Source organism: Phoxinus phoxinus (assembly GCF_949152265.1).
Source record: "Phoxinus phoxinus genome assembly, chromosome: 17".
Taxonomy (NCBI): domain Eukaryota; kingdom Metazoa; phylum Chordata; class Actinopteri; order Cypriniformes; family Leuciscidae; genus Phoxinus; species Phoxinus phoxinus.
In genome coordinates this window covers 23,985,412-24,010,851 of record NC_136892.1, presented here as the reverse complement: position 1 = coordinate 24,010,851, position 25,440 = coordinate 23,985,412, and the positions used below count along the sequence as shown (strand labels likewise).

General features: G+C 37.6%; 1 protein-coding gene across 5 annotated transcripts in view; it reads right to left on the bottom strand.

Annotated features, from left to right (window-relative positions):
• The window catches only part of mmp17a (matrix metallopeptidase 17a), a 109,593-nt gene that overhangs the window by 53,232 nt on the left and 30,921 nt on the right, over window positions 1–25,440 (bottom strand). The window contains exon 1 of one of the 5 annotated variants that reach the window (XM_079585313.1): window positions 23,113–23,651. The exons of the other annotated variants lie outside the window; for them this stretch is intronic. Coding sequence (XP_079441439.1) covers window positions 23,113–23,253 — 141 coding nt within the window. The 5' untranslated portion in view covers window positions 23,254–23,651. Of the gene's footprint in view, window positions 1–23,112; window positions 23,652–25,440 lie in introns of those variants that run through there. 5 annotated transcript variants of the gene reach the window in all.

The window sequence follows — 25,440 nt, the reverse complement described above, 5'->3', positions numbered from 1 at the left end:
CGCCTACTAGGCTCACCGAATTCGGTGGGTCACAGAATTCGGCACCACACCTGTACTCTGAGCACCCACACCGAAACATAGAATCAGACTATTAGTTAATTATATACCATACATCGTGCGTTTCTGAGCTTCTATAAAATGTACGAACTGAACTGATCAATTATCTGCGCAATATGACTGACAGAAGCCCAATTGCTTAATTTTGCATGAGTGGCGAGCGAATCACCGGAGGCACATTCACCAGAACGCTCCAAAAGTGTGATAAGATTTGCGCAAGCTGTTGCTTTCGCATCACTGATGATAAAATGTGCAACCCATTTGAATTCTATTGAGAATGTAGTAAAATGTTATGGAAAAATTCACATAATACAAAACAGCCACTAAAAAGACTCGTGAACACCTTTACTAGAATTTATCACGTTCTATTGTATTTACTGTGGTAAATTTAGACTAACGTGTTGGAGAATTTATAATAAATAATCTGTTAGGGGAATGGAGAATTTACTAAAGATTTATATTAGAACTGTGGCATGTTGTAGCTATAGAAATTTAGGTTGTTATTTTTCATTAAAAAAAGCTGTAGATAAAAAAAAGAAAGAAAAAAGTTAACATTGGCCTGAGCATGGTAATGAGGAGCCATCAGTGGTCTTACCTGTAATTATATCCTAATACATGCTATAGTTAAACAATTACAAGAACTATGTTCCTGTTTCATAAGGCCAAGTAAAAGTTAGAATCAAGAGCTTTAAACTCTGGACCTACTTGAATTATTGACTAATGTGTAAAAGGTTTTCTGCTAATAATAAAAAACCTGGCTTTCAGATATTCTAAGAAATGACAGGAAATTAAGTGTTCAGTATAAGAAAATCCTAAGTAAAAGACACTTTATTTTTTTCCACTTCAAGCACTGAGCATAATAGAATATTGAAAATTGGTTTAACTATGACAAAATCCATTTAAGCATGTCAGTCCAATCCATCCACCATGGCTAGGTGGCAGAAATAAGGTAAAGGGACAAACCTCCTGAACTGTTTGCCAAGCTTACGTTTCAGTGGCATCCGAACAGCTGAGATATGAAAATATGGGATTTAAAATCTAATTTAAACCTGGAAATAAACTGGAAAGTTTAAGGATTTTGAAGAAATGATGGTGCTTTCAGGTTTTACACAAACTTGTGGAGTTCATGCAGCTCAAATGCTTCTTCCATTAAAGGGTAGCTGTTGCCAAAATTGAACCTAGGCTCTTTTTGTTTATCTACCCGAGTTAAACTTTTGTGTAAAAGCATAATTAGAATGGAAACGCCACTTTTAAGATTGACCGTATTTTCGTTTTAGGTCAAAATGCCTTTTGAATGGGAGTGCATGGGGCACTTCAACGATAGCATCAAAATCGCTCTTTTTAAAACACTAAGGAGGCTTGACACAACATAAAACTGTGCTCGAATTATCACAGGGGCTCTACACATGAACTTGAGCATTGACTACATTATTAATATTTGTGTACACAAAGTTTACTAAAAAGATTAGTGTTAGTGTTTCCAGTGGCTGGAATTTTGTCAGTCAAAAGTACTCGATCTCCGAATGCAACGTAACAGGGAGGAGAGTAAAGATGGAAAGCTCCTAAAGGTTAGTTCCTTATAAATTCACGGTTAATTTGTTGTTTTGTCGTTAGGTAAAATCAACATTGACCTTGTATTTGAGAAAGGATCCTCATATAATAATAACATGATTCAGTGATACAGATCAACTATTTTTGACTGACAAAATGCCGGCGGCCGGGAAGAACAACAGCTACAGTGAGTTGTTCAAAACCTTTCTTTTTAGTAAACTTTGTGTACACAAACAATGTAGTCAATGCTCAAGTTCATGTGTAGAGCCCCTGTGATACTTCGAGCACAGTTTTATGTTGTGTCGAGCCTTCTTAGTGTTTTAAAAATAGCAATTTTGATGCTATCATAGAAGTGCCCCATGCACTCCCATTCAAAAGGCATTTTGACCTAAAACGAAAATACGGTCAATCTTAAAAGTGGCGTTTCCATTCTAATTATGCTTTTACACAAAAGTTTAACTCGGGTAGATAAACGAAAAGAGCCTAGGTTAAATTTTGGCAACAGCTACCATTTTAATGGAAATTGGGACAAACCAAATGCTAAGACTTTGGCCCTGTCCCAAGTGGAACCCTAAACTCTCGTGATCCTCCTCCGAGTTCACATTTTCGTGACGTAATGTCACGTTGACTGTCGGGTAGAAGTCTGCTGCGGAGCTCGCAGGCTTGTGGGCTCACCAAAAGTGCGCATCGAGGCGTATATTGGCTGCAAAGGGGGTGCTCGCGAACACCCTTCTGAAACTTGAAATGGGACACTCTGCGGTCTTGTTGACTTAAAGGGCAAGTGCACATGAAGTGTGCCATTTGGGACAGAGCCTATCTGATATTCATGCAAATCTTTCAATTCAACCTTCCACTAAACCAAAATAAATTAAATTAGGAAACAGGCTCTCTGACTGTTGAACTCAAAATTTTGCTTCTTTTATTCATATCAGGCAAAGAAACATCAGCCCATCATTTTTAAGGTTGGTCCACATGACACTTTTACCAATAAGATGGTTAGTTAAATCAAAAGACAGTCTTTCTTTCCTAAGGCTACCATGTTGTGCATTGCACTTTGTTCCATTCATTTTTCATTGAGTGGCATGTGTCCTTATTACGGTCTCTGACTATTACCACATAAAAAGAACGAGCTAATGTGACAGCGACAAGGAAACACTTCCCAAAATGTTAGGAAGAATAGTTCACCCAAAAATAAAAGTTCTGCTATTATTTATTCATCCTCATGTCAAGTCTTAAATGTTAGTGCAGTGTTTCCCAACCACTGTGCCGTGATAGGTTGGCAGGTCTGCGGTATAAAATGATAAAAATTCCCAAAAATAAGTTAAAAAAAAAATGCTACAAATAAGAATATATCACGTCACTAAGGGTTAGGTGATATCGGCCAATAAATTACATGATGCTTATTATAAAATGTATAAATTAAATAACTAAATAAAAATATTAGTTTTGCAAATAAATTCATATGCAGGTGAAACTTTAAGTTTGTCTTTAAAAACATAAATTTCAGGCAGTCAATAACTAATTTCAAGCATTTAAGCATAAAATGTTTAGATCAAAAGGTTTTAACTCTTTCCACGCCATTGACTGAATTTTCTGGCAATCCATGTTTTCACTGTTTTATGGTGGGGGGTGCTATTACGCATCTTCTAAAAAAGTACAGAACAAAACAAAGGCGACTTCTTCCAGATGTTTAGAGAAAACTACATCTATTTTTTTTTTATGATCCTTGTAAATTTGTTTGTCAAATAATTTTGCTAATTAAATTATGTTTTCCATTAACAGTAATAGAGTAGTATTCTCAGCCTCATTTAACACATTCCATTCAGCTGAATTCCACAGATTTCTAACAAAACTACTACAGAAAATGTGAAAAAAAAGCTAGCAAATTCCATCTGGTCCTATGAGTGCTTTCTCCATGTGGAGACATTATATCTTCATTATCCGATCTCTAACACATTATTTATCTATAGCCAGTTAATTGCCTTGCTCAGACACACCTAGAAAAAGCGACACACACACACACACACAATTAAATGGGCCATGATCTGACATATGAAAGCTCAGATGTGCAGGCTTTCTGTGGGGCCTGAGGGGTTTAAGCTGATCAATATTGCACAGGTGTTGGATCAGAGGAGTATGTGTGGTAATAATACATATCAAAAACTTCTGCTTTAACCTCCTGCGGTACCCATAGAGAGCAAAGGAGTGTGTGTCTCCACTGTTTATATCACAGTTTTTGCTCAAAAGGGTGCAACTGTTGTTGATGTCTTTCCATACGAGCACTTTTTTATTTAGCTTCATATATATTTTACATGCAGCACAAAGAGGAGTGAGAGTACGAGAGATATATTTTAGAAAATAAGACAGGAACCTCTCCATCTCTGCCATTCTGACTTCGATATATTTTAGAAAATAAAGACAGGAACCTCTCCATCTCTGCCATTCTGACTTCGACAATCTCTCCCACATATACGTGCACATGATTTGAAGGCACTCTGGGAGCTTCAATATTAAATTCCCTGTGTTTGACAATGCTGAAGATCTAGGGCGTATCTGTCCACAACCAAAAACTCACGCTTCACCCGTGGCTGTACTTTGAGTAGACAGAATGCTACTTCTCTATCCTTCCACTTCATTGCTGAAATGAAAAAGCAACTTCCAGAGAAAAAGTATTTCTCAGATGTGACTCTTTCAAAGCTCAGGAGGCTTAATAGAGATCTCAGTTATGTTTCACTAAAGTGTTAACTTTGTCTTGGAAAAATGTTATCCAAATGAGACAAATGTTGACACAGAGCTAACCACAACTGATATCATTTGTAACAAACAAACAAATACCATTTTTAAGTATATATTAATAATAAAATGGCTCTTAAAGCAAATAATATTTTATTATTATTATTATTAACAATAATAATAGACAGACTCGTTAGATAACCCTTAAATGGATGAATGTTTCACCAATCATTATTACATTCGGGTCTTTAGTGACCCGGATCTATAACACGGATGGATCTTTACCTGTCGCGATAATATAAAACTTTCCTGATATTAGAGTAACGATTATAGAATAATAAAATAAAGCATATTTTGTTACCTTTTGGAGCTTGGAAGGGTTCAATTTGAGCAGATATTTTATACTATCATCACTGTCCTCATCAAAGCTAATTTCCCAGTACATTCAGCATCTGGCTAATATTCACAAACTCTCAAATATTTTCCCAAAACTAAAATTTTCAACATTTTGAAAATTTCAGCTTCTTCACCAGATCAACCATCAACTGACAGTGACACTAATATTTGATTGTGATCAGTTCCAAGTTTTGCTGATGATACTTCCTATTCTTTTGTTTTCTGCCTGCGGTAACTATGAGTGAAACATCACTTCATCATTGTGTATTAGACATTGCCACCTTGTGGAATAAAGGTGAATTGCAATTATTTGCATCCAATATTCAAACGGGTCACTAAAGACAGAGGTATGCATTTAAGGGTTAAATAAAGAAATATTTACATTGTCCTTTTTATATATTCTACTAACTATAAATAACTTTGCAACTAAATGTCAACTAGCAGTCATTAAGTGTTAGTAGACTGTCTGCTTAATATTTGCTAACACTTTATTTTGGTGGTCCCCCAACAGACTGTCTATATTTGAAAGAACGTCTTATTCTACTAATGCTAAACCATAACCTAACAGTCTACTCTAATGTGAGTTAGGCTAGTTGACATGTAGTTGAAAGGTTACTTAGTAGAATGTCTAAAGTGGACTATCGAAATAAAGTTTAACCAAAACAAATTTAAATAAATAAATACATTACATACATAAATCATGATTACAGTAAATACACTTACAATTGAAGTAAACCAGGGCAGCAGTCTGGAAGATTTAAAAGCCCAAATGTGAAGCTTGTATTTTTGTTAAAGCACTTTCATGAATTATTCAGGCAAAGCCCATTATTATTTGAGCTGTAAAGTTGTCTAAATCATTCATTTTTATATGGGACAGCTTTTCTGGATAGATGAGCTAACACTACCATTGCAATTCCTGCGGGTGGAGTTTTACTCTATGTAAACAGTGCTTCTAATACACAGATGTGTCACACCTCTTTCTGGTGTCTTTGCACATATTGTGAGAAAGTTACCAGGTTTACCAAAGCTGTATTGTCATGACAAATTTAAAAGATTAAGCAGACAAGGAGTCATGCTAACAATTTGAGGATATATATACACACTTGAAAAGTGTAATTTATTTAAAATGTACCGCTTGGTCATGTGTACTTAAATTTTAAGTGCCTTAAATGTAACCATGATTTGTGCATGGAAAAAAAGGACAATTTAAAATGATTTTCAGTGGTAACAGACATCTCATTTTCTGGAGCGAGACTACCACTATGAGTTGCACAGAGGCAAGAACAAAAAGACAATAAGAGAGAGAGAATGAGAGAGTGAGGATTTGTCAAATCTGTCTTCATCTGAAACATTACAGAGCAGAGGCTAATGGACGTCACACTCCATTAAATTTGAGTTGAGACCACTGGTGAACACATGCAGCCAGATTCGTTAAACCCTTGAAGGGGATCAATATGTCAGATCCTTCAAACAGCCACCGTCTGTGTCAGGCTAGCGGTCTAGGTTAATTTCATCTCCTTACAGCTCAATAGTGGTATAAGAAAAAACATCACAAGCGCTTTACAGGAAAGAGGAAGCAGAATCATCCAAAATTAACATTTGCCAATCACCAAATGCAAGTAAAAAAAAGAAAATGGGGTTTTTATGTAACTGCAAAGTAATAAATTGTTTGAAACAAATTAAGAAAGTTACATAAAGATATAGAAGAACATCTCGGTAACACTTTATTTTACAGAGTCCTTGTTACATGTACTTACCATAGTAAATTATGCATGAACATGCAACTAACCCTCAACCAAACGCTAATCCTAACCCCATAGTAAGTACATGTTGTTAATTAATATTACTCAGTACTTAAATATATAATTATACTGTAACAATGACACCTTAAAATAAAGTGTAACCCTTTATTTCAAGGTGTTACCGTGTAATTATGAATTTAAGTACTGAGTATAGAATTATAATAATGCACAATTTATAGTAATTACTATAGTAACTACATGTAACGTGTAACCAGGACACTGTCAATTTAAGTTTTATCCAGTTTATTCCTTTGACAGAAAAGCTGAATTTTCAGCAAACATTTCTCCAGTCTTCAGTGTCACATGATCCATCAGAAATCATTATGTTGATATAGTGCTCAAGAAACATTTCTTATAATGTTCATATTTTTGTGGAAACCATGATTTTTAAAGATGTTTTGATTAATAGAGAAATCAAAAGGATGGCATTTAGTTTAAATCTTTTTTGTAACAATATAAAAGTCTTACTGTCACTTTACTGTCAATTTAATGAACCCTTACTAAATAAAAGTATCAATTAGGCTACTTACCCCAAACCTCTGAATGATTGTGTTAGCAAATCAAATCAAGACATGAAAGCTTCAACTAAAGTGCACATTTATCACTTGCACATTGCCAATGGAAAGTTTGCAATCAAAAGTATCTAGGATGCATACAGGTTTTATATATATTTAAAATAAATGAGAAACAAAATCATGATGTCTCTTTTTGTCTATGTTTTTGTGCCAGGTGCAGTTTCACTGTGAGACCGCAAGTGACTCATCTTGCTGTGAGTGACATGAAAAATAAGACAAATATAGATTTTTAGAATAATGCAAAGACAGTTTCATGGCAAGAATAAGACTAATATATGGAAGGTATAGTTTCTCAACTCACCCAGGTGTGGCAAAAAGTTAATTTTAGGCTCTAATCTTCTGTCAACAGCTGTGAATGATGGGTCACTGGAGGCAATTGTAATTCGGATGAATGAGTTTCAAAGCCTTAGCCTTAAACTGCAAAAAAATATTTTTACATTTACCCCAAAGAGAACAGCAAGCACTATGCCATTACAAAACCACGTTTGCTGAAAGACTTGAAAATCAATTCATATTCAATAGTGTGCGGGTGCCATTCGGAACAAGCTAGGCGCATTTAAATATGCTAGGCCTGTTTTCCTTGGTATTCCTCGCCACGCTTTCCTGCTTCTGTCACTTGACATATTCTCTCTAATTCCTATTCCTCTTTTATAAGTGAGAGAGTGAGTGAGTTGTTCAACAAAGCTTGGGCACCTCACGTATTTCAAGATTTCTGTGTGAAAATCCCTGCTGAAGTTAGCAGCATTTGATCCGTCTGCTTCTATTGGCATAATTTACCAAGAAGGTATTTCCATCATTCGCATATAGTTTCAAACAACATATTTCCAATCAAATATTTAGTCAGAATGGAATGATGAAATCCCACATCAAAGCAGCTTGTCACTTGTCATGTGCGCTCACGTTCCGGCTTGTTTTCCCAATGGGAAGCGGAGAACAGTAAACAAGAGCCGGTATTGGTTTTAAAATAAACAAACCCTGACTCCAGGAACAATTTTCGATTACAGTAGTTAAATTTAAGTGCCGTAGTGAGCCCTGAAATAAGCACTTGAAGTTGCATCCCTTTTGGTCACCAGTCAGAAATGGCCGTTAGCCAAAACACGCAAATGGGGGAATGAATACATCTGAAACAGCACAGACTGCGTTATTTAATACATGTTCCACATAGAGCACGGTGGGCATATAAGTCATACAGACACACAGTGCCTTCTGACAGACTCTCCAATACACTCTTAATAAAGCTCCAGAGAATTGAAGCAGGAAAAATAGCTCTTCAAACACAAGAGCAGAGAGTATTATTATCAGATAAAGTTTCAATCAAAAGTTTGGACATAATTTGCATTTTTTTTTTGTGAGCTTGAATCTCTCTCTCTCTCTCTCTCTCTCTCTCTACTAAGACTGCGATTGAAAATGTATATTATATAAAATTCAACCCCCAAAGTTGCTAGTAGGAGTGACTGTGTTACACACCACTGTTGAAATCCACCTGCATTTGGTGGTTGTTAATGTCAAATATATAAAACTTTGTGTAGATTGTAGAAATATTTACTATATATATATAGGCCGGTTCATCATCATTGCTGAGGCCCACCAATGTTGTCGTCTGCGAACGATGTGGTTCGAGTTGTGTCTGACACAACAGTCGTGTATGTGTATGTATGTTTATATATATATATATATATATATATATATATATATATATATATATATATATATATATATATAAACATACATACACACACATTGATGAGCCAAAACATTACTCCACTGTGCTGGATATTGGACTTCCTCACTGATAGACCCCAGAAAGTACAAGTTTGGAACAAAACCTCTGAAACCATCATTCTGAACACCGGGGTTCCCCAAGGCTGTGTCTTGTGCCCACTGTTGTTCACCCTGATGACACTCGACTGTTGTGTCAGACACAACTCGAACCACATCGTTCGCAGACGACAACATTGGTGGGCCTCATCAGCAATGATGATGAACCGGCCTACAGAGAAGTTAACCAGCTCGTCATCTGGTGTGATAAACTACCATTCACTGAACGTCAACAAGACTAAAATAGATGACAGTTGACTTCAGGAGGAAGCATACGGATCATAACCCAAACATAATCAATGGCAGCACTGTGGAGTCAGTGAGAAGTACCAAGTTCTTGGGGGTGCATATAACTGAGGACTTGTCACGGTCATGGACTACTAATACCACATCACTGGTCAAGAGGGCTCAGCTTTTTATAGAGGCACGATAGAGAGCATTTTGACCAGCAACCTCCCAGTCTGGTATAACAGCTGCACGGCCACAGACCAGAAGTCCCTCCAGAGAGTGGTGATCATCAGGACCTCCCTCCCATTTATACAGGAACTACAGTACTTCTGTCTCGCTGCCTTAACAGAGCCACCAAAATAATCAGAGACTCCACCCGCCCATGGTCTGCCTTCTGGTACCATGCGATGCAAGACTGCCAGACTTAGTAATAGCTTCTTCCCACAGGCGATTAGAATACTTAACTCACATTAAAAATACACGTATTGACAGTCCAACAGCCAGCATATCTATGTACATTTTACATTTACGCATTTGGCAGACGGTTTTATCCAAAGCGACTTACATTGCAGGGTACACATTTGACATTCTTTACATTCATCAGTTCTTGCTTTCCCTGGGAATCGAACCCATGACCTTGGTGTTGCAAGTGCCAACGCTCTACTGTTTGAGCTGTACACATCTGTACACAGAAAGACTGAATCACATATGCTGCTATCCCTATGTGCAATATACTACTATATTATGCACTGTATAATATTTATATAATTTTTGTATATTTTCCGAATATACTTAGTTTTGATTGTCTTATATGTTGATTTGTTATCTGGTCTTTTTTGGTTGTTGTCCTGCTTGTACTACCCTTATTTTGTTTTCTTATTTATGCTTGTACTTACTTTGCACATTTGAGCTTGGAGAAACGCATTTTCGTTCTGCTATACACTATTGTTGTATGGTTGTAATGTCAATAAAGAACTTGAACTTGTAAAGAGAATATTGTTAATCATTTCCTAACAAGGTCACATATTAAAAGGTCTGGGAAGATTCTGAAAAGATTATACCGTTTTTGTTTTGTTTTGTTATTATTACTTGATCAAAACAACCAACTGCATTTTGAGTGATACTACTTGAAATGCAAAAAAAGAAAGAAAATATACTTTTCATATATAAATGGGGCTTGGGGGGATGGATCGGGGATCTCTGGTAGGTAGGTAGGTAGGTAGGTAGGTAGATAGATGGATCACATTTCATAACTTTTGGTAATAATAAAGAATGTGTCCAATCTTTTGACTTATATTTTACGAAAAAGCCTTTTGATGGGTTCTGTCTATGGTGGAACACCGATGCACTTCTAGAACAGCTGTCGCGTTCAGACACATCATTGTGATGGAGATTAACTCGCACACACAGAGCCTGGAAGCGTTCCGTCTGAGACAGACCTGAGGAATGGTGGCAACTGGGGCTGAGTGTTGACAGGAGAATATGTGTATTCATAGACATGAACAAATGTCTAGGAAGATATGAAAAGTTGCAGTCAACTTTAACTTTCTTTGTGAATGCTGTCTTCTGCATTAGACTGACAAATGTCACAGTTTGATGAATACTGAATGCACAATGTAATACGATATGTTTTGTTACTTGTTTACACTCTATCAACCAAGGAAGCTTTTACTTGTACTTGAATAACTCACATAAATATATTTTGGGAGAATTGTAAGAAACATTCGCACTGCTAAATCAGTCTTGGGGAAATTGAGAGACAATCTGAAAGTAGAAAATTGACTGCATTTCCGTTCTTGTGATATCTCACCCTATCCCAAAACAAACAAACATACACCGTTGAATAAAGTGACTCCGTTAGGAACGTGTAAAAATAGCTTTTGTGTTCTTGTCAGAATCAGTGAATCAATTTTTGCAGGACGCTCTGAACCAGATTCAATTAGATGTCTTCTACTTCTCTATATTGTGCAGGAAAAGGGGGTAATATTTTTGTGGATGAGCCTGTGCAATCAGGGAAGGTCCGTTATATCATTAGAGAGGCCACAACAAAAGACAGATTCCTATCCATTCTCATGTTCCAAATCATCCCAGGGCCCTGAGCTACAAACGGCTAATTAGCTCATAATTCCTATCTTTTCTGGGGCTAGACTCATGAGTCCTGTGACGTAAGCATTGGGCCTCGCTTCAGGGCACTTCAACAAAGCAGAACCACGGATGCTCACTTTGAAGCAGATAAATGTACAGAACAGAAGCACACAGGTGATTGATGAGAAGGCCACCCTGGAAAATAACATGTTCTCTAATGTCGCTTTTGTCAACCAAATGAGTCCCGACCAGAGAAGGTCAACTCTACAGTAAAATCAGTTTATGAAATTACCAAGAGGCCCCAAAGGTTCTGTGGGGTAATGAAAAATTGAAAACTGAAACAAGAGTCTGTGACTTTACAATTCAAGATGTTACGATGTTTAAATGTCAACAAATACATCAACATCTACAAAACATGAGAAAGGGCTAAATTATATTTGATTGTTTTCAGGGCCTAGTAGGCTAGCATTTTTGAAAGTCAACTTCTGCACATATGGAAACCTGTTCCTGCCTATATATATATATATATATATATATATATATATATATATATATATATATATGTGTATATATATATAAAAGTCGCATTCTATTAAGTTACATATAAGCAATAAAGTCGCAATTTGGGGAAATAAAGTCTCAATTGTGAGAGATATAGTCACAGTTTAGAGAAATCATGTTACGATTGTGAGAAATAGTAACAAAAGTGAGATCTAAAAATCACAACTGTAAGATAATAAAACGCCATTGTGAGATATAAAGCTACAATTATGAGACAAAAGGTCACAATTATAAGAAATAAAGTCATAATTACCATATTGTTTAACAGCGGAAACAGGGTTTCATACATATCATAAAGTTTTAGCTACAAAAGAAAAGCTATTGAACATTGCATTATTGGCCAAGAAACAAAAAAATTCAGTTCATTAAATGTACATTGACCTTTGGGACATGTTGTCATGCTATGTGTGGTAAGTTGATACAATGGAACCTGCCATTAAACAACCTATTATTGGCATTTCAACAAAATGTTAACATTTACAACATTTAAAAACATTTGAGCTGACATTTATGAAAATGATTTAATAATTTCCGTTTGTTTAATGCTCTAAAAATAAACTTCCAATCCAATTTAAGAGGATTTTGAACTTACAAAACCACTTCTGGAGGGAAAACACATTTGTCTAATTAAAAACCTTATGGTTACAGCCCTTGTGAAAACTAACCCATGTGTTGCAGTCTCCTCTGTCTTTAGATTCAGTTCATATTTCATGTACTGTAGATAACTATCAACAAACTAAAGGCTTTGTTTTGTACTTATCTGTGAAACCGAATGGCGAATGGGCTAAAAAGAGCAATAAAACTGTCACTGAGCACTACACACACATTACTTGCAGAAGATTACTGACCCTTCTAAATGAAAAGAGGTGGAGAAAATACATATTGTTTGCTGAAGCATCGACTATGTATACAGCTTTTGCCATGCTTTGATATTGCCTTTGCAAAGTATCAATACAACAGACTCTCTCTTATATCTTACAGTTTATTCAATAGATTTCTGTAACATGAGTAATGCGTTGGCACGAAGTTCTCCAAAGTCTTCAGTTCTTACCAAAGACTTTAGATACTTACTAAAGACTTACAAAGACAGTGCACTCATATTACCATGAATGGGAGAAAGTGCAACGCGCAATATGGCGAAATAAGTCCCGCCTTCTAAATAAAAGAGCCAATCACTAAGTTATTGCTATAAAAACAGCCAGTATGCTGGCTGGTCCAACCTGAAAAATGCAGTGTTTTATTCTTGTTTGAGCATTTAGAAACAAAATTTATGAGACTGTTGTTGCCAGATTATATTGAAGATTTCAGATATGAAATTTAATCGTAAGCTTGGTGAGCTTTGGAGAATTTTATGTTTCCCCATTGAAATATATAGGAGCTATACTTGCATGACTGAAATAGCTGCCTAAGAGGCATTTCAAAGATGGCTGCCGAGTAAAATGACTTGCTTTAAAGGGAATTTGGTCACTGAAAGTATGTAGCTTACATTCCTTCATTCTTTTCCATTTCATTCCTTTGTTAACTTTGAGGCAACTTATATCCGAAACTAACTTATAGCAGATATATACTTAAAGGTAAAAGGTATAAAAAAAGGTAAAATGGAAAAAAATATTGATGACTTAGGCTATGTTGCACTATACAACTTTTTGTTCAATCAGATACTGTATTGAAAGACAACACCCTGCCCCTAATACCACCTGATCATAGATCATTAGCAATGCTTTTCTAGTGTGCACACAGAAAACTAGAATTCAACACGGATTTCAACCTTGTTTGCAAGACTCATGGTGCATCAATTACAAGATCATTCTCTTCCAAAATACCAACAATACCACAACATCTCACACAAACTGATGCACAAAGCAACAGGAGACTAGGCTATTCTTAATAATGTCATAAAACAACATGGAGGGAAAACTTTAAGAACAGAAAAAAAGTACATCAACCAACACAGAAGTCTTTTAGTGTCTTCTTAGTTACTCCCCAACACTGTTGAGAGATAAGAAATGCACCTTAATTTGGCTGCTGTGAACTGTAATTTGAATTTAGTGCTTTATGTGTTCTGTATTTCATCTCCCTGAGATGCTAAGAACAGAAATTATCATAAATGCACTCTTTAAAATGCTATTTTTCCCTTCCGACAGACCAATTGACCCAACTACTCTTCGTAGCAATCCAAGTGAGAAAAGAAATTCTGAAACAATTGCCCAAAAGCCCTCGTTTAGCGACTGCGAGACATTAACATGACAAACAAGTAGTACAAAAAGTTAATAACAGCCACAAGAGGCTCCAAACATAAACAAACAAACAGAAGAATGTGATCATTTGCTTCCTTGGCTAATGGTACTGAATCATATCCAATAATGATTCTACCTCATTGGTGGGCTCTGTAGGGATTACAGAATTTCTTTTGAGACGTGCAAATCTCATGACAAATAATACAAGTGACTTAGCTAGTGGGGACAGGCATGGATGTGTGCCTCCTGAATCATTTCTGTTTTGTCTACCTCCACCATATGTATGCCATCATAGCCAAGCTGTTGCTAGATGATGTGGGCGTCATCCATATTTTGAACATATGCTGGATTCATTCTACACATCTTTTCAGCTGATGTTTGTAGTGATTGTTAACCTGAAAATTGCATGATGGTAAAGATGTTCTCATCCAGTCTAAAGTTCACATCTACACTACTGTCTTCAGGTTCCTTGGGGCAAGTTATGCAATACACACAGTCTTTAATAGCAAAGATGCCAGCATGCAGTCCTGACTCATCTGGAAGTGACTCATAATTGAACTAAGATACAACAAAGTTTCAGCAGAAACCCCTACAGCAGTTCCTTGTTACCCATGTCAAATGCTGTGGAAAGGTCAGCCAAGGGACAAAAACACTTCTGGAGTTATTGTGCCACGAAAATTACGAATGCACTGTTCAACAAATCCTTCACTTCTGCCATGATACTGCCAGTGCCTTTTATTGTACATAACGCGTAATTTAAAAAAAACAAAAAAACATTGGGTTCCAATGTTGTTTTGGCTCCCAATGACTTGTCTGGACAAAAACAGTTGAAACATTCTTCAAAACATCTTATTTCGTGTTCCACAGACAGAATAAAGTGCATCACGCGGGTTTAAAACAATCCGAGGTTGAGTAAATTATGCCAAGATTATCATTTTTGGGTGACCTAGACGTGCCAGATCATGCCTCATCATAATAGCATTGACTTGAGCATTTCTGCAACAGTAAGACTAATATCTCACTAGAACACAAATATTAGGTGACTCATTCCATTTTTTATAGAAAATGTTATTTTTAACAATAATATATAAACCTTTCAAAACAAACCTACCATCACCTCTGGGATTAAGCAATGATATATCGTATGCTGCAGTAGGAGGAAATAAAAAAAATTCAACACTGTTTGAATTGCGAATGATATGTCAGTCCACCTATACTCTCCACTTGTCTATTGTATATCTAAATGTTTTCCAATACACTTCAAATACTTTTCTGTAAAACAAAATCTGTACTGCTGATATTCATCTGTGAGTGGGTTTGTTCAGTTCACGGCTTAAAACTCTTTGTTGAAAGTCTCTTTTTTTTTATTAATGGAAATAAATGTGACAAAAAAAAAACATTCCGGAACCAAGGCCGCTTAAAAAGCGGATAGTCACTGTTGTGCTCTATAGCCATTTAATCCTTCACTCTGCACTCAAAAATATTAGATGTTAGATTTACATCAAAACGCCATGTCAAATGCTTTTATTAAATTGCACTCACTTGATCCAAGTAAATTCAACTAAAGGGTTGTAATAAATGACATTTGAAGGTGATCATTTGATCACAACACAGATGCATTCAACTTATGGCTGTGTACAAATAATGAAGGTTGAGTAGTAAAGTGGTTACCGTACTTAGATTTTGTCCTAAAAAGACTGTACAACACATTTATTAATTCCCTTCTTGAGCCTTGCTCAAGGGCACACACCTCACTCCTACACCACAGGCACTGACACAAAATGGGCAGTACTGATATAAAATAAATGCTGTGTAATGTAGTCATTTATCCAAATCTAGGTAACTAATTAACTAAGCCTAATCTCTCCAATGGAAAGACCTGCTAAAAAACTAGTTTGAGTTCTGACCGTGCTCCTTTCCTGATCCCATTTCCTATCGTTTCCTGTCTCTCCTTCAATTGTCCTGTCAAACAGACAAAAGCCCCAAAATTACGTTCTTGTGACACACAATCCCCATTGAAATCAATAAATCATGGTGTGCCGGCACCCTAACTCAGTTTCTCCATGAAAACCTTTGTATTAATGAGGTCATTTCAATAAAGCTTCATTTATTAAATCTAACAATGCGGATATTTCTTCTTCTTTTTTAACTGTGGAAAAATTAAAATGCTCAATTTTTGGTGAAACAGAGAATACCTTATTATACTGCCTCTCTTATCTCATGCATCTTGAATCTCTCTAAACCTTCAAGTTTTATGTCCAAGTATCTAACCCAAAAAAGCCTTTCTTCTGGCTCAAACATACCTTTCTTTCTCTCTGCCATTTTCACAGGCACAAGACGGGGAAGGAGCCGTGTCATTTAAACTTTACAGTGTCTTGAATCTCTTTTTCCCGCACATCAAAAGCCTTTACTCTCGCAAAATGATTTCTCCTGCACTCCTTGCATCCGAGAAGGCCTTTCTTCCACCCTACTCTGAGCTTGCTCTGTCATCTCGTTAGGAACTGAAAAAATGCAAATGAGAGACAAACCACAGGAGCACCTGCTGCGTGCCTCTGAAGACCTGGAAAATGAACTGACTTAGTAGAGGCTTGGGGTTGTCACTAAAATCTACATGGTGCTTTTTAAAATCACTTGGCCTTTTGCCGACGTCTTTATAGTGGGGATGGCTGTTGAGCTAAATAAAGAAAAAAAACAACTCTCTTACAAACTTCACAGCAACTGTTTACACAATTCTGCAAGCAATTTAAGACAAGCTCTGTTGTTGATTTTTTTATGGTGCTTTAAGGTTGCCTGTTTCTCGATAGATTCGTGGGTTACTTTGAGCTGCTAAGAGCACGCCAACAGCACGCCAACCAAACACAAAACCACCGAAATTATAAGAGCCAGTCGTTGTTTATACAACCATAGCATAGACGGCCTTGATCTCAGCCTGCATGGGTAGCATAGGGGTACCCCTTGCCTAAAATAAGACCAAGGGTGCAGATGGAGATGATTTGGGGTTTTCTTTAGAGAGACTTGGACTGGAACATTAAGCCTGAAGTGCTGCAATCGGTGTGATCCAATGGAAAGCGCATAATATTGCGTGCAGCTCTAGTTTGTCCTTCTTACTTCCTTTACCACACAGTTTGATCTGTTACTACTGAGAGCTAGCTGCTGGCGTAAGGTCCCGCTCTTTTCATTCCCTCATGCATTTAACTTATTACAGGGCACTGTTTCCTCCTGAGGTTTATCCATTGAGGCTTTCAGTATAATCACTACCCTGGCCTGTACTGTTCAGAGGGCCCATACCAAAAATACATCATTACCGTGCATAGAGGACTAGCTATGTTTCGCCTGTGTACATGTTGAACATGTTGCTTGCACACTTCAGTTTACGTATTTCAATATACATACGTTAGGTCAGGCAGAAATGCATAAAATATACTATGTATCTATTATATATGACAGCTACAGGTTCTCACCTTTTTGTTTCCTTCCCAAAATATAAGTTAGCCTAATATAAATGGTTGCTATTCCGCTGTTCAGATGCCAGAGTCAGAAAGGACAATGTATACAAGCTTTTACCAAAGCCATTAGAATTACACGTTTGCCACCAGGGATGGATTTCATTACAGAGCACTAACCATGTGCCTGACCCTGCATCCAGATTGCTGCTCATGTCATTTAGATAGGCTACAGGGTCAGGATGAAGCACAAGCCCTGCAAGGTTTTTGTCTCAGGCAGATGAGCTGCGCTGGGTGCCAATAAGAAACAGCACCTTAAAGGTCTATCTATCTGACACTCTATATATCTAGAGACAGCATCCAGGGCTTCTTTCGAATGGGTTACAATATAGGAGTGTGAAGAGAGTGATGAGCCTCCATCGTTTTCTATTCCTCCCTGGTGCTTTTCTCTACTCTGGGCTGGACACAATCAAAAACAGTGTGATAGCTTGGTACAAAGATGCATCAGTGTTGTTGTTGTTGGGCAGCTACTCTTGACTCCCAAACTTTTAACTAGATTTCCTGCTGTATTGTGCACCGAGACTTCCAGGTTGTGAGAAAATCTAATTATGCAGCCTAACATATGTTCAAAAATATGACTATAGCCAAAAAATAAAATATACAAAAAATATTAACACAGTTTTAGCAGGTGCTTAATTCTATCTTATTCTCCTGCCTCACTGTGCCAAATCTATTCTCATCAACACCTCTGCCACCTCTCCACAGACTCGTTCCTGAAATAAACTCCTCGTCCCAAATCCCAAACTCCAGATGCCTGGGAATGGACCTGAGGTCATGAGAATCCAGAACGACAGCTAAAAGTAGGACATGCACCAAACTACAGGACACGAACAGTTACGTTTTCCTTGAGGAAATGCACAAGGGAGCTGATTCCAACTGACAGGTACAATTAATTGGGGTTTTTATCCAGAAAAATCACCTGATCTACTGCAGCTGCAAATCAATCCACAGTACATTATTCCAGAGAGACATGAGCTAGAGAAATGCTATTGATCTAATGTTTACCAGTTCTCTAAATGCTGTTGCCCTTTTTAGTCTCCAAGGCTGTGCTTCCATACTCATCCCTTTCTCTTGATTACTCTGCTGTTGGCCTGTGTTGGCTCTCAGCCAGCTTGCATTGGATGTCAATCGCTGGCCCACCCCACTCATTCGTAAGTCTTTCTGGGTAATTAGAAGTGAGAGCCAGTGTGTGAGCACATTGGTCAAATTGACATTGTGAATGATGGAAAGGCTCATGACAGCAGAGGTGGCTGGCTCTCTTTGGCTCAGTTGAGGATGTGCCACTCAGGGCTTGTGAGCTAATATGTGGTGTGTACTATAATGAGTATGGCACGGGTGAGGGTGGCAGGCAGTGGAGTTCATGCGCTGCTACATGCATCTGTTGACGGATCCAGCTGGTGCTCTTGTTAAAGACCACTAGTTTGACCAGAGATGATCTCATTATTGAGAGATATGAGGGTCCATGGCTCTACCAATGGAAAAAGCATAATGACTAACTTAAATCACGTTTTCTTAGACAACCAATCACATTACAGCCTTGACATCATTGAATTTCGTTTAAAGTTGTGCGACAGTCAATCACTGTTGGTGGATATACAGAAATGAATGAGAAGTGCCGTGAACTGAATCATACCCGTCACACAACAATCCGTGATTTCTCTTATAAAACCTTTTTCTTTTTGGAGTACACTCTAAAAATAGATCAATCCAAAACGAATGTTTAAGAGCAAACACGTTTAAGATTAGCCGATGGGCTGTCAATTCATTAAATGATAAGCTGTTTACCCTGTCCTCCATTGACATCCAATAAAAAAGGCCTCTGGTCTCTTTTCCTTGCGTACCACAGCGATACTCTTTTTTTCCCCTAACCTTGCAGGCTTGCCTTCAAGTGGCTTTTGTTAGACTCAAGCATTAAGCATCTTTGCAGCATTTTACACAAATTTTAAAAAAAAAGAAGGTACATTTTTCATGCACAATACATAGAATCTAACTGATTTTACCTATTTTGGTGATTCTCACAAGAGGTGAACATTTCATCATCGATTAATCAATCAATCAATCAATGTACTTGTTTTTTTTTTTTTTACAATGTGGCACAATTTTCTGGAGAATTAAGCATGTTACACTCCAATTCCCATAACTGTAAAGAAGAAAAAAATATAAGATTAATAAGATGTGAATGTTTAAGGGTTTTATTGACCTGCGTTCTGTTTTCTATCATGCGCCGTGCACGTTTGCGATGACGTAATATGCGCGCAAACGCACCAGGGTTCGATAGAATCAAGTTGAGTGTGAAACCAGACCAACGCTGCAGGGGGCGCCGGGAACAATCGCAGCAAACAAGCCCAGTGTGAAAGCCCCCTAAGTATTTATACATGGTATAATTTGTTGTAGTGTCTTTAATTATTTAAAAAATAATTTAGTTTAATTCTAAAAATTCTAAAAACTCTTTGAAACATGATTACTTTACTGATACTGTTAACCTGTATAACCTGTATAAGTAAAAAGAAAATGTGTAACCTGTAATACAGATAATACCAGATACCAGACACTAATGAGAGCTGACAGTTAAAGTGTGATTAAATATAGTGTTCCCATGCAAAAATATGCTAAAAGATCCTACTAGTAGATTACAATTTCTTAATGCAAAATCATGAAATGTGACTTGGCCATTTCCATATACATTATACAGTTTTTTATATAATTATGTTGATGTTCCAAGTACAGTGACTGGGAGGGGATGCGTTCGGTTAACTCGTGGGATCGTGATAATATATTGTGGCCACATTTTGTTGAGGTAACGACATCATGTCGTGACCACGCAACGTAAAGTCGTGACCTCGGGATCCTATGTTGAGGAAAAGGCATATTTTTCTCAGAGCCACGACTTCATGTCATGTTGATGGAACGAGATCTATTTCTCCAGCCTCATGGCCATGGCAACCTGGAATTATAAGAAATGGATAGGCCTATGACCCCGAGGTCACAGCATAAAGATATCGTTACCTCGACAAAATGATCTATTGGCCATGACTTATTATCGGGTTCCCACAAGTTAATATGACGTTCCCAACAATTATTATCTTGTGGTCACGACATATCACGTTCCCACGACTTAACATCTCGTTGCCACGACACAACTAAGTGAACCGAACATGTCCCCTACCAGTCACCTTATTCAAGAGTTGCATTGTTCAAGGGGAGGGATGCTGCTGACAGAGATCTGTGTGTCACATGGGGTTTGCAGTCACTGTTGACCCATTCTGTACACTCCGAGTAACAGTCTTAAAAACCAATCATCATGCCACACGCCCATCTGCTCCATCACAACGCCCTCCCTTAACACCCGTCCACCCCAGCACAACAATACTCCGCCATCTGTGCCATCATCCATGGCTTTTAGATCTCTAAAAGCATTGTCTGCGCCTGTCAGGTGTTGCTGTCCCATTAGCACACACAGCAATAGGAGCCTCCCTGGAGGTGGACATGACTCCTTAAGTCTTCATTCAAGCATGAATGGTCTGGGGTGCCAAGTTAATAACAACAGTGCTATGGTTGTGGTTTCGTCATATGGAAACTGCAAGAAAGGGCGGGGTGGGAGATGTCATTTGGAAGAAGTGTTTCTGTAAGTGTCATGTTATTATCAGCTGCTGTCACAGAGAGCTGTAATACATCAGAGATCCTTTGCAGAGTGTCTATGCCACATTTAATGATCAGAGGTTTGATGACATGCAGTCTCACACGCTGGCAGACATTATATGCACGAACCAACTGCTCAGTAGCGTCACATTAGATTTGTGAGGGTCATTTAAAAAGGTGGCTCTTACAGAGCCTTTAAACTCACTGCCATTCATTTGCATGTTTAAATTAAAAACGTATTGGACAAGGCTGAAAGTTTCTATTACATGAGGATATTGATCACTTGTGGTCAAATTTGCCTTTATTTAAATAACCTCTCGTACTAGACAATTTAGCAGCATCTTTATGAACAAATCACTAAATCACACATGTTCATGCCAAAAAACTTCTTTAAAAATTACTGGATATGAAAGATAAAAGGATATTGATTGGGAAAATCAATTCCTTTGAAAAGAAAATCAATACTACAGAACAACTTAACAAGCAAGTATTGGAGTACTCTTGTTAAATTAAATTACAAGCATCTGTTGCAACAGTAAAGTATATCCAAGCAACATGCTGCAATAGTAATGTTTATTTAAGCAACATGTGCACACAAATATGATTGTCAGATCACAACCTCATGCAGGGAGGGATACAGACCACCTGGGACTTTTGAGCCAAAATAATTTTAGAAACTTTAAAATAATAATTTATAGTTTATTAAGCATGTCTATTAATGTTCCTGTCTATGCATATGTCTAAATTAGGTCAGTCAAACTGAATTGCACATTCTCCAAACAAACTACTCTTTGTCAAATCGAAACTTTTCCCTACAGGAAACCCACACTATAGTACACAGTGGGGTTTTTTCATCCTCAAAAAACAAAATAGGTGAACACCCCTGTTTCATAGATGAATATGTGGATACAAAAGGATTTTAAAAAAAGTTCAGGGGAAGAGGAAGATTGAATGCTAAACTATAGCAAACTGAGTGAGCAACATTTTTCTCCCCCTTTTTTTCAGTTTCCTTAACACATTGTTGCATTTCTGAAGGAATTGCAGGTTGAAAAAGTACAAATAAATCGTTCAACATATTGAGAAGAGGCCAAATAAGCTGACCACCCAACAAATCGTATCCAATAAGCGAACATTTCTATATTTCTTAGTCAACTTCTATTTCAAACGAACAGATGTGCACAGTTCACGCGCTCTCCAAAGCTCACTGCGCGTGAAAATGGCACATCAACATTATTTCTGAGACCGCCCGCAGCATTAAAGTGTGTTTGAGGAAAAAAGTACATAAGAAGAGGTTGATAATGGCCCTGAAGACAAACACAAAAAAATTGTCTAACATGCACTACAATACGCAGAATTCACATAGAGTAGCCTAACGAATGTAAAAATAACCCACAAGTGAGCGGCTCGATATTTGAAAGATATTCACCCATTCTGTCATCATTCACTCACCCTCGTATTCCAAACCAGGGTGACCTTTTCTTCAGCGGTAGGCTAGGCTACATAAAAGGAAATGACAGTCTCATAATCACCATACAATCTCATTGTATGGAAAGAAAAATGCAATTAAAGCGAATGGTGACCGAGGCCGTCATTCTTCTGTGTGTGACAGAAAGTCATGGGTCTGGAACAAAATGATGGTGAGTAAACGATGACAGGATTTTCATTTGTGCCTGAACTATTTCTTTAAGACTCTCGCGCACGATTTGGTTCTGCTGAATCGGCGCGGGTGAAACTTGACTTCTGTGAAGACATTAATGAAGTAAAATCCGTTATGTGTGTCCATTCAGACGTGTGGGAGTGCGAATACATTTTCGATTTCATAGACGTGTCTAATACGTGTAATTATCAATACCTACAGGTTTTTCTTTCACGCCATTCCCCTAAACGATAATTATTAGTCGGAAGACGGGCTTGAAAGAGCACCTACCACCCCCATATCCATCTGCTCGGCTGTTATAGACGGGGCCGCCCGAGTTTGAGATAAAAACCAAAGAACTGGAAAAAGAATCATCTCTGGGTAAATAATCCAAATGGTCCAGGCGGAATTCCACTTTCTGAGACACTTCATATTGTCCCCGCTCCCGGTGATCACAGAACGGTCTTTCTTTCCGCCGCATCCACCGTATAGATCTCCCAAATCCGGATCCCGTGCATTTAACGGTCCGTGGGAACGCGTGTCAGTCAAACTACCTTAGTGTGGTGCGCAAACACGTGAAACACATATCACATACAGAGTACAGGACAGTTCATTTCCTCAGGGATCTCTGTCTCCAAGCGAAATGTCACTCACTGTGGTCATCACGATTTACCAAAGCTGCCTGAAAGATGAGCCGTGTAAGCATTCACTCCCAAAAGACCAGAAGTCAAATGCCTTCGTTCAGTCCTAATCCGAAGCCCTTTGAGATCTGTGCGTGCTCTGTCAGAAAAGAGGTGCCGCGCTCTCGGCGCTGAACGCAGCGGACTGATGCGCGGTAAGCGTGAGGAGAACTTGTATACTACCCGGATTGGGGGTGGGGGGATGCGGGGGCACTGTCGTCCTGAGACCTTTGCGTTTTTATTTTTGTTACTTCACTAGTTTACTTTTAAATAAAATTATATAACATTTTTACTCACTTGGTTTAAAAAAAAGATAGAGACAGGTGGTTCGCAGACGTTCTTTGACGTCACCCATGTAAAAGCTTATTAAGTTATGTGTGACAAGCATGTTCTTTTAATATTTTAAAATGTTATTAACTTGTGGCAGATTTAATTTGTACCCGTGACCCACAGCAGTTTTGAACCTATCTGCAGTCATTTTGGAAGTCAGATGTCCTACAATAACCATTTATCTGAAGAAACCAAAATTGCACTTGTATCTGGCTTGAACAACAGACTATCCAGAATCTGGATTCCAGATATATTAAGTATAGAGATATTTCGAGTGTGTGTGTGTGTGTGTGTGTCGCATAAATTAAAATTCTACAAAAGCCTTTTAGACCGCTGTCATGAGAAAAGAAAGTAATCAACTGTCATGATACATGCGAGTTGAGGATAGATACAAGTTGAATGCAAAGATTAGAATTCATACTTCAAAGCATTTAAAGGGATAGTTCAACCCAAAATTGAAAATTATGTAATTAATTACTCACCCTCATGTCGTTCCAAACCGTTAAGACATTTGTTCATCTTCGGAACACAAATGAAGATATGTTTGATGAAATCCGAGAGCTTTCTGACCCCCCCCATAGACTGCAACGTTATTGCCACTTTGAAGTAATTAATGACAGAATTTTCACTTAGGGTGAAACTAACCCTTTAATATCCAAGAATGCTGATGGAAAAATGCTATTGCTACTCCGACTAAACATGCAAAATCAGTCAATCGATATATTATCTTTCAATCAATCAATCGGCCAACCAATCAATGAACTAATCAACCAATACGTTTGTTCTATCAATAAGATCTCTTCATCTGCAGCCAGTCTTGAGGTCAGATGTCCTAAAATACCAATATATCTAAAGAAACCAAAAAAGTACTTGAATCTGGCTAGTGAACAACAGTATTATTAAACAAAGATATTTTGAGATGTTTATTTGTGTGTGTGTGTGTGTGTGTGTGTGTGTGTGTGTGTGTGTGTGTGTGTGGTGTTTGTGTCCATACAATGAAAATCAATGGCAACCAAAACAGTTTGGTTACCAAAACTCAAATATCTTTTCTTATGTTCCACAGAAAAAGAAAGTCATGGCTTGGAACGACATGAGGGTGAGTAAACATGAGAGGACTGTAATTTTTGAGTGAACTGTCCCTTTAACATCCTGAAAGAGCTTGAACTTAGGAGACATCCCTGCCAGAAGCTATTTTATAAACAACATTAGCCGTGTCTAATGTTCCCACTGTAAATAATGCTTAAGGGTCAATAAGCAACAACCTAACAAGTAAGCACATACAGTACAGTAGCTATAGCAACAACCAGCAATGCCCCATGAAAATTTTTACAAAACCCAAACATCGGAAACAAAATCTAGTTACACATAAAATACAAGCAATACTCAGTCAGCACAGAAGTCAGTAATACTGTAATGTAAGTGTGACCTTTAATCCTTTTCAGTGCATAAACTTTTTTGTGCCTTCTCTAAATACCACAATATGTGTTTAAAGTTCAAAACTTTTTGTTGCGTACAAAGAACAGTGCTGCCCAAAAATCTCTACATGAGTGAATAATCTAAAGGGAGCTGAGGGTAAAACATGCATCATAGGGAATGGCACACCTGACAG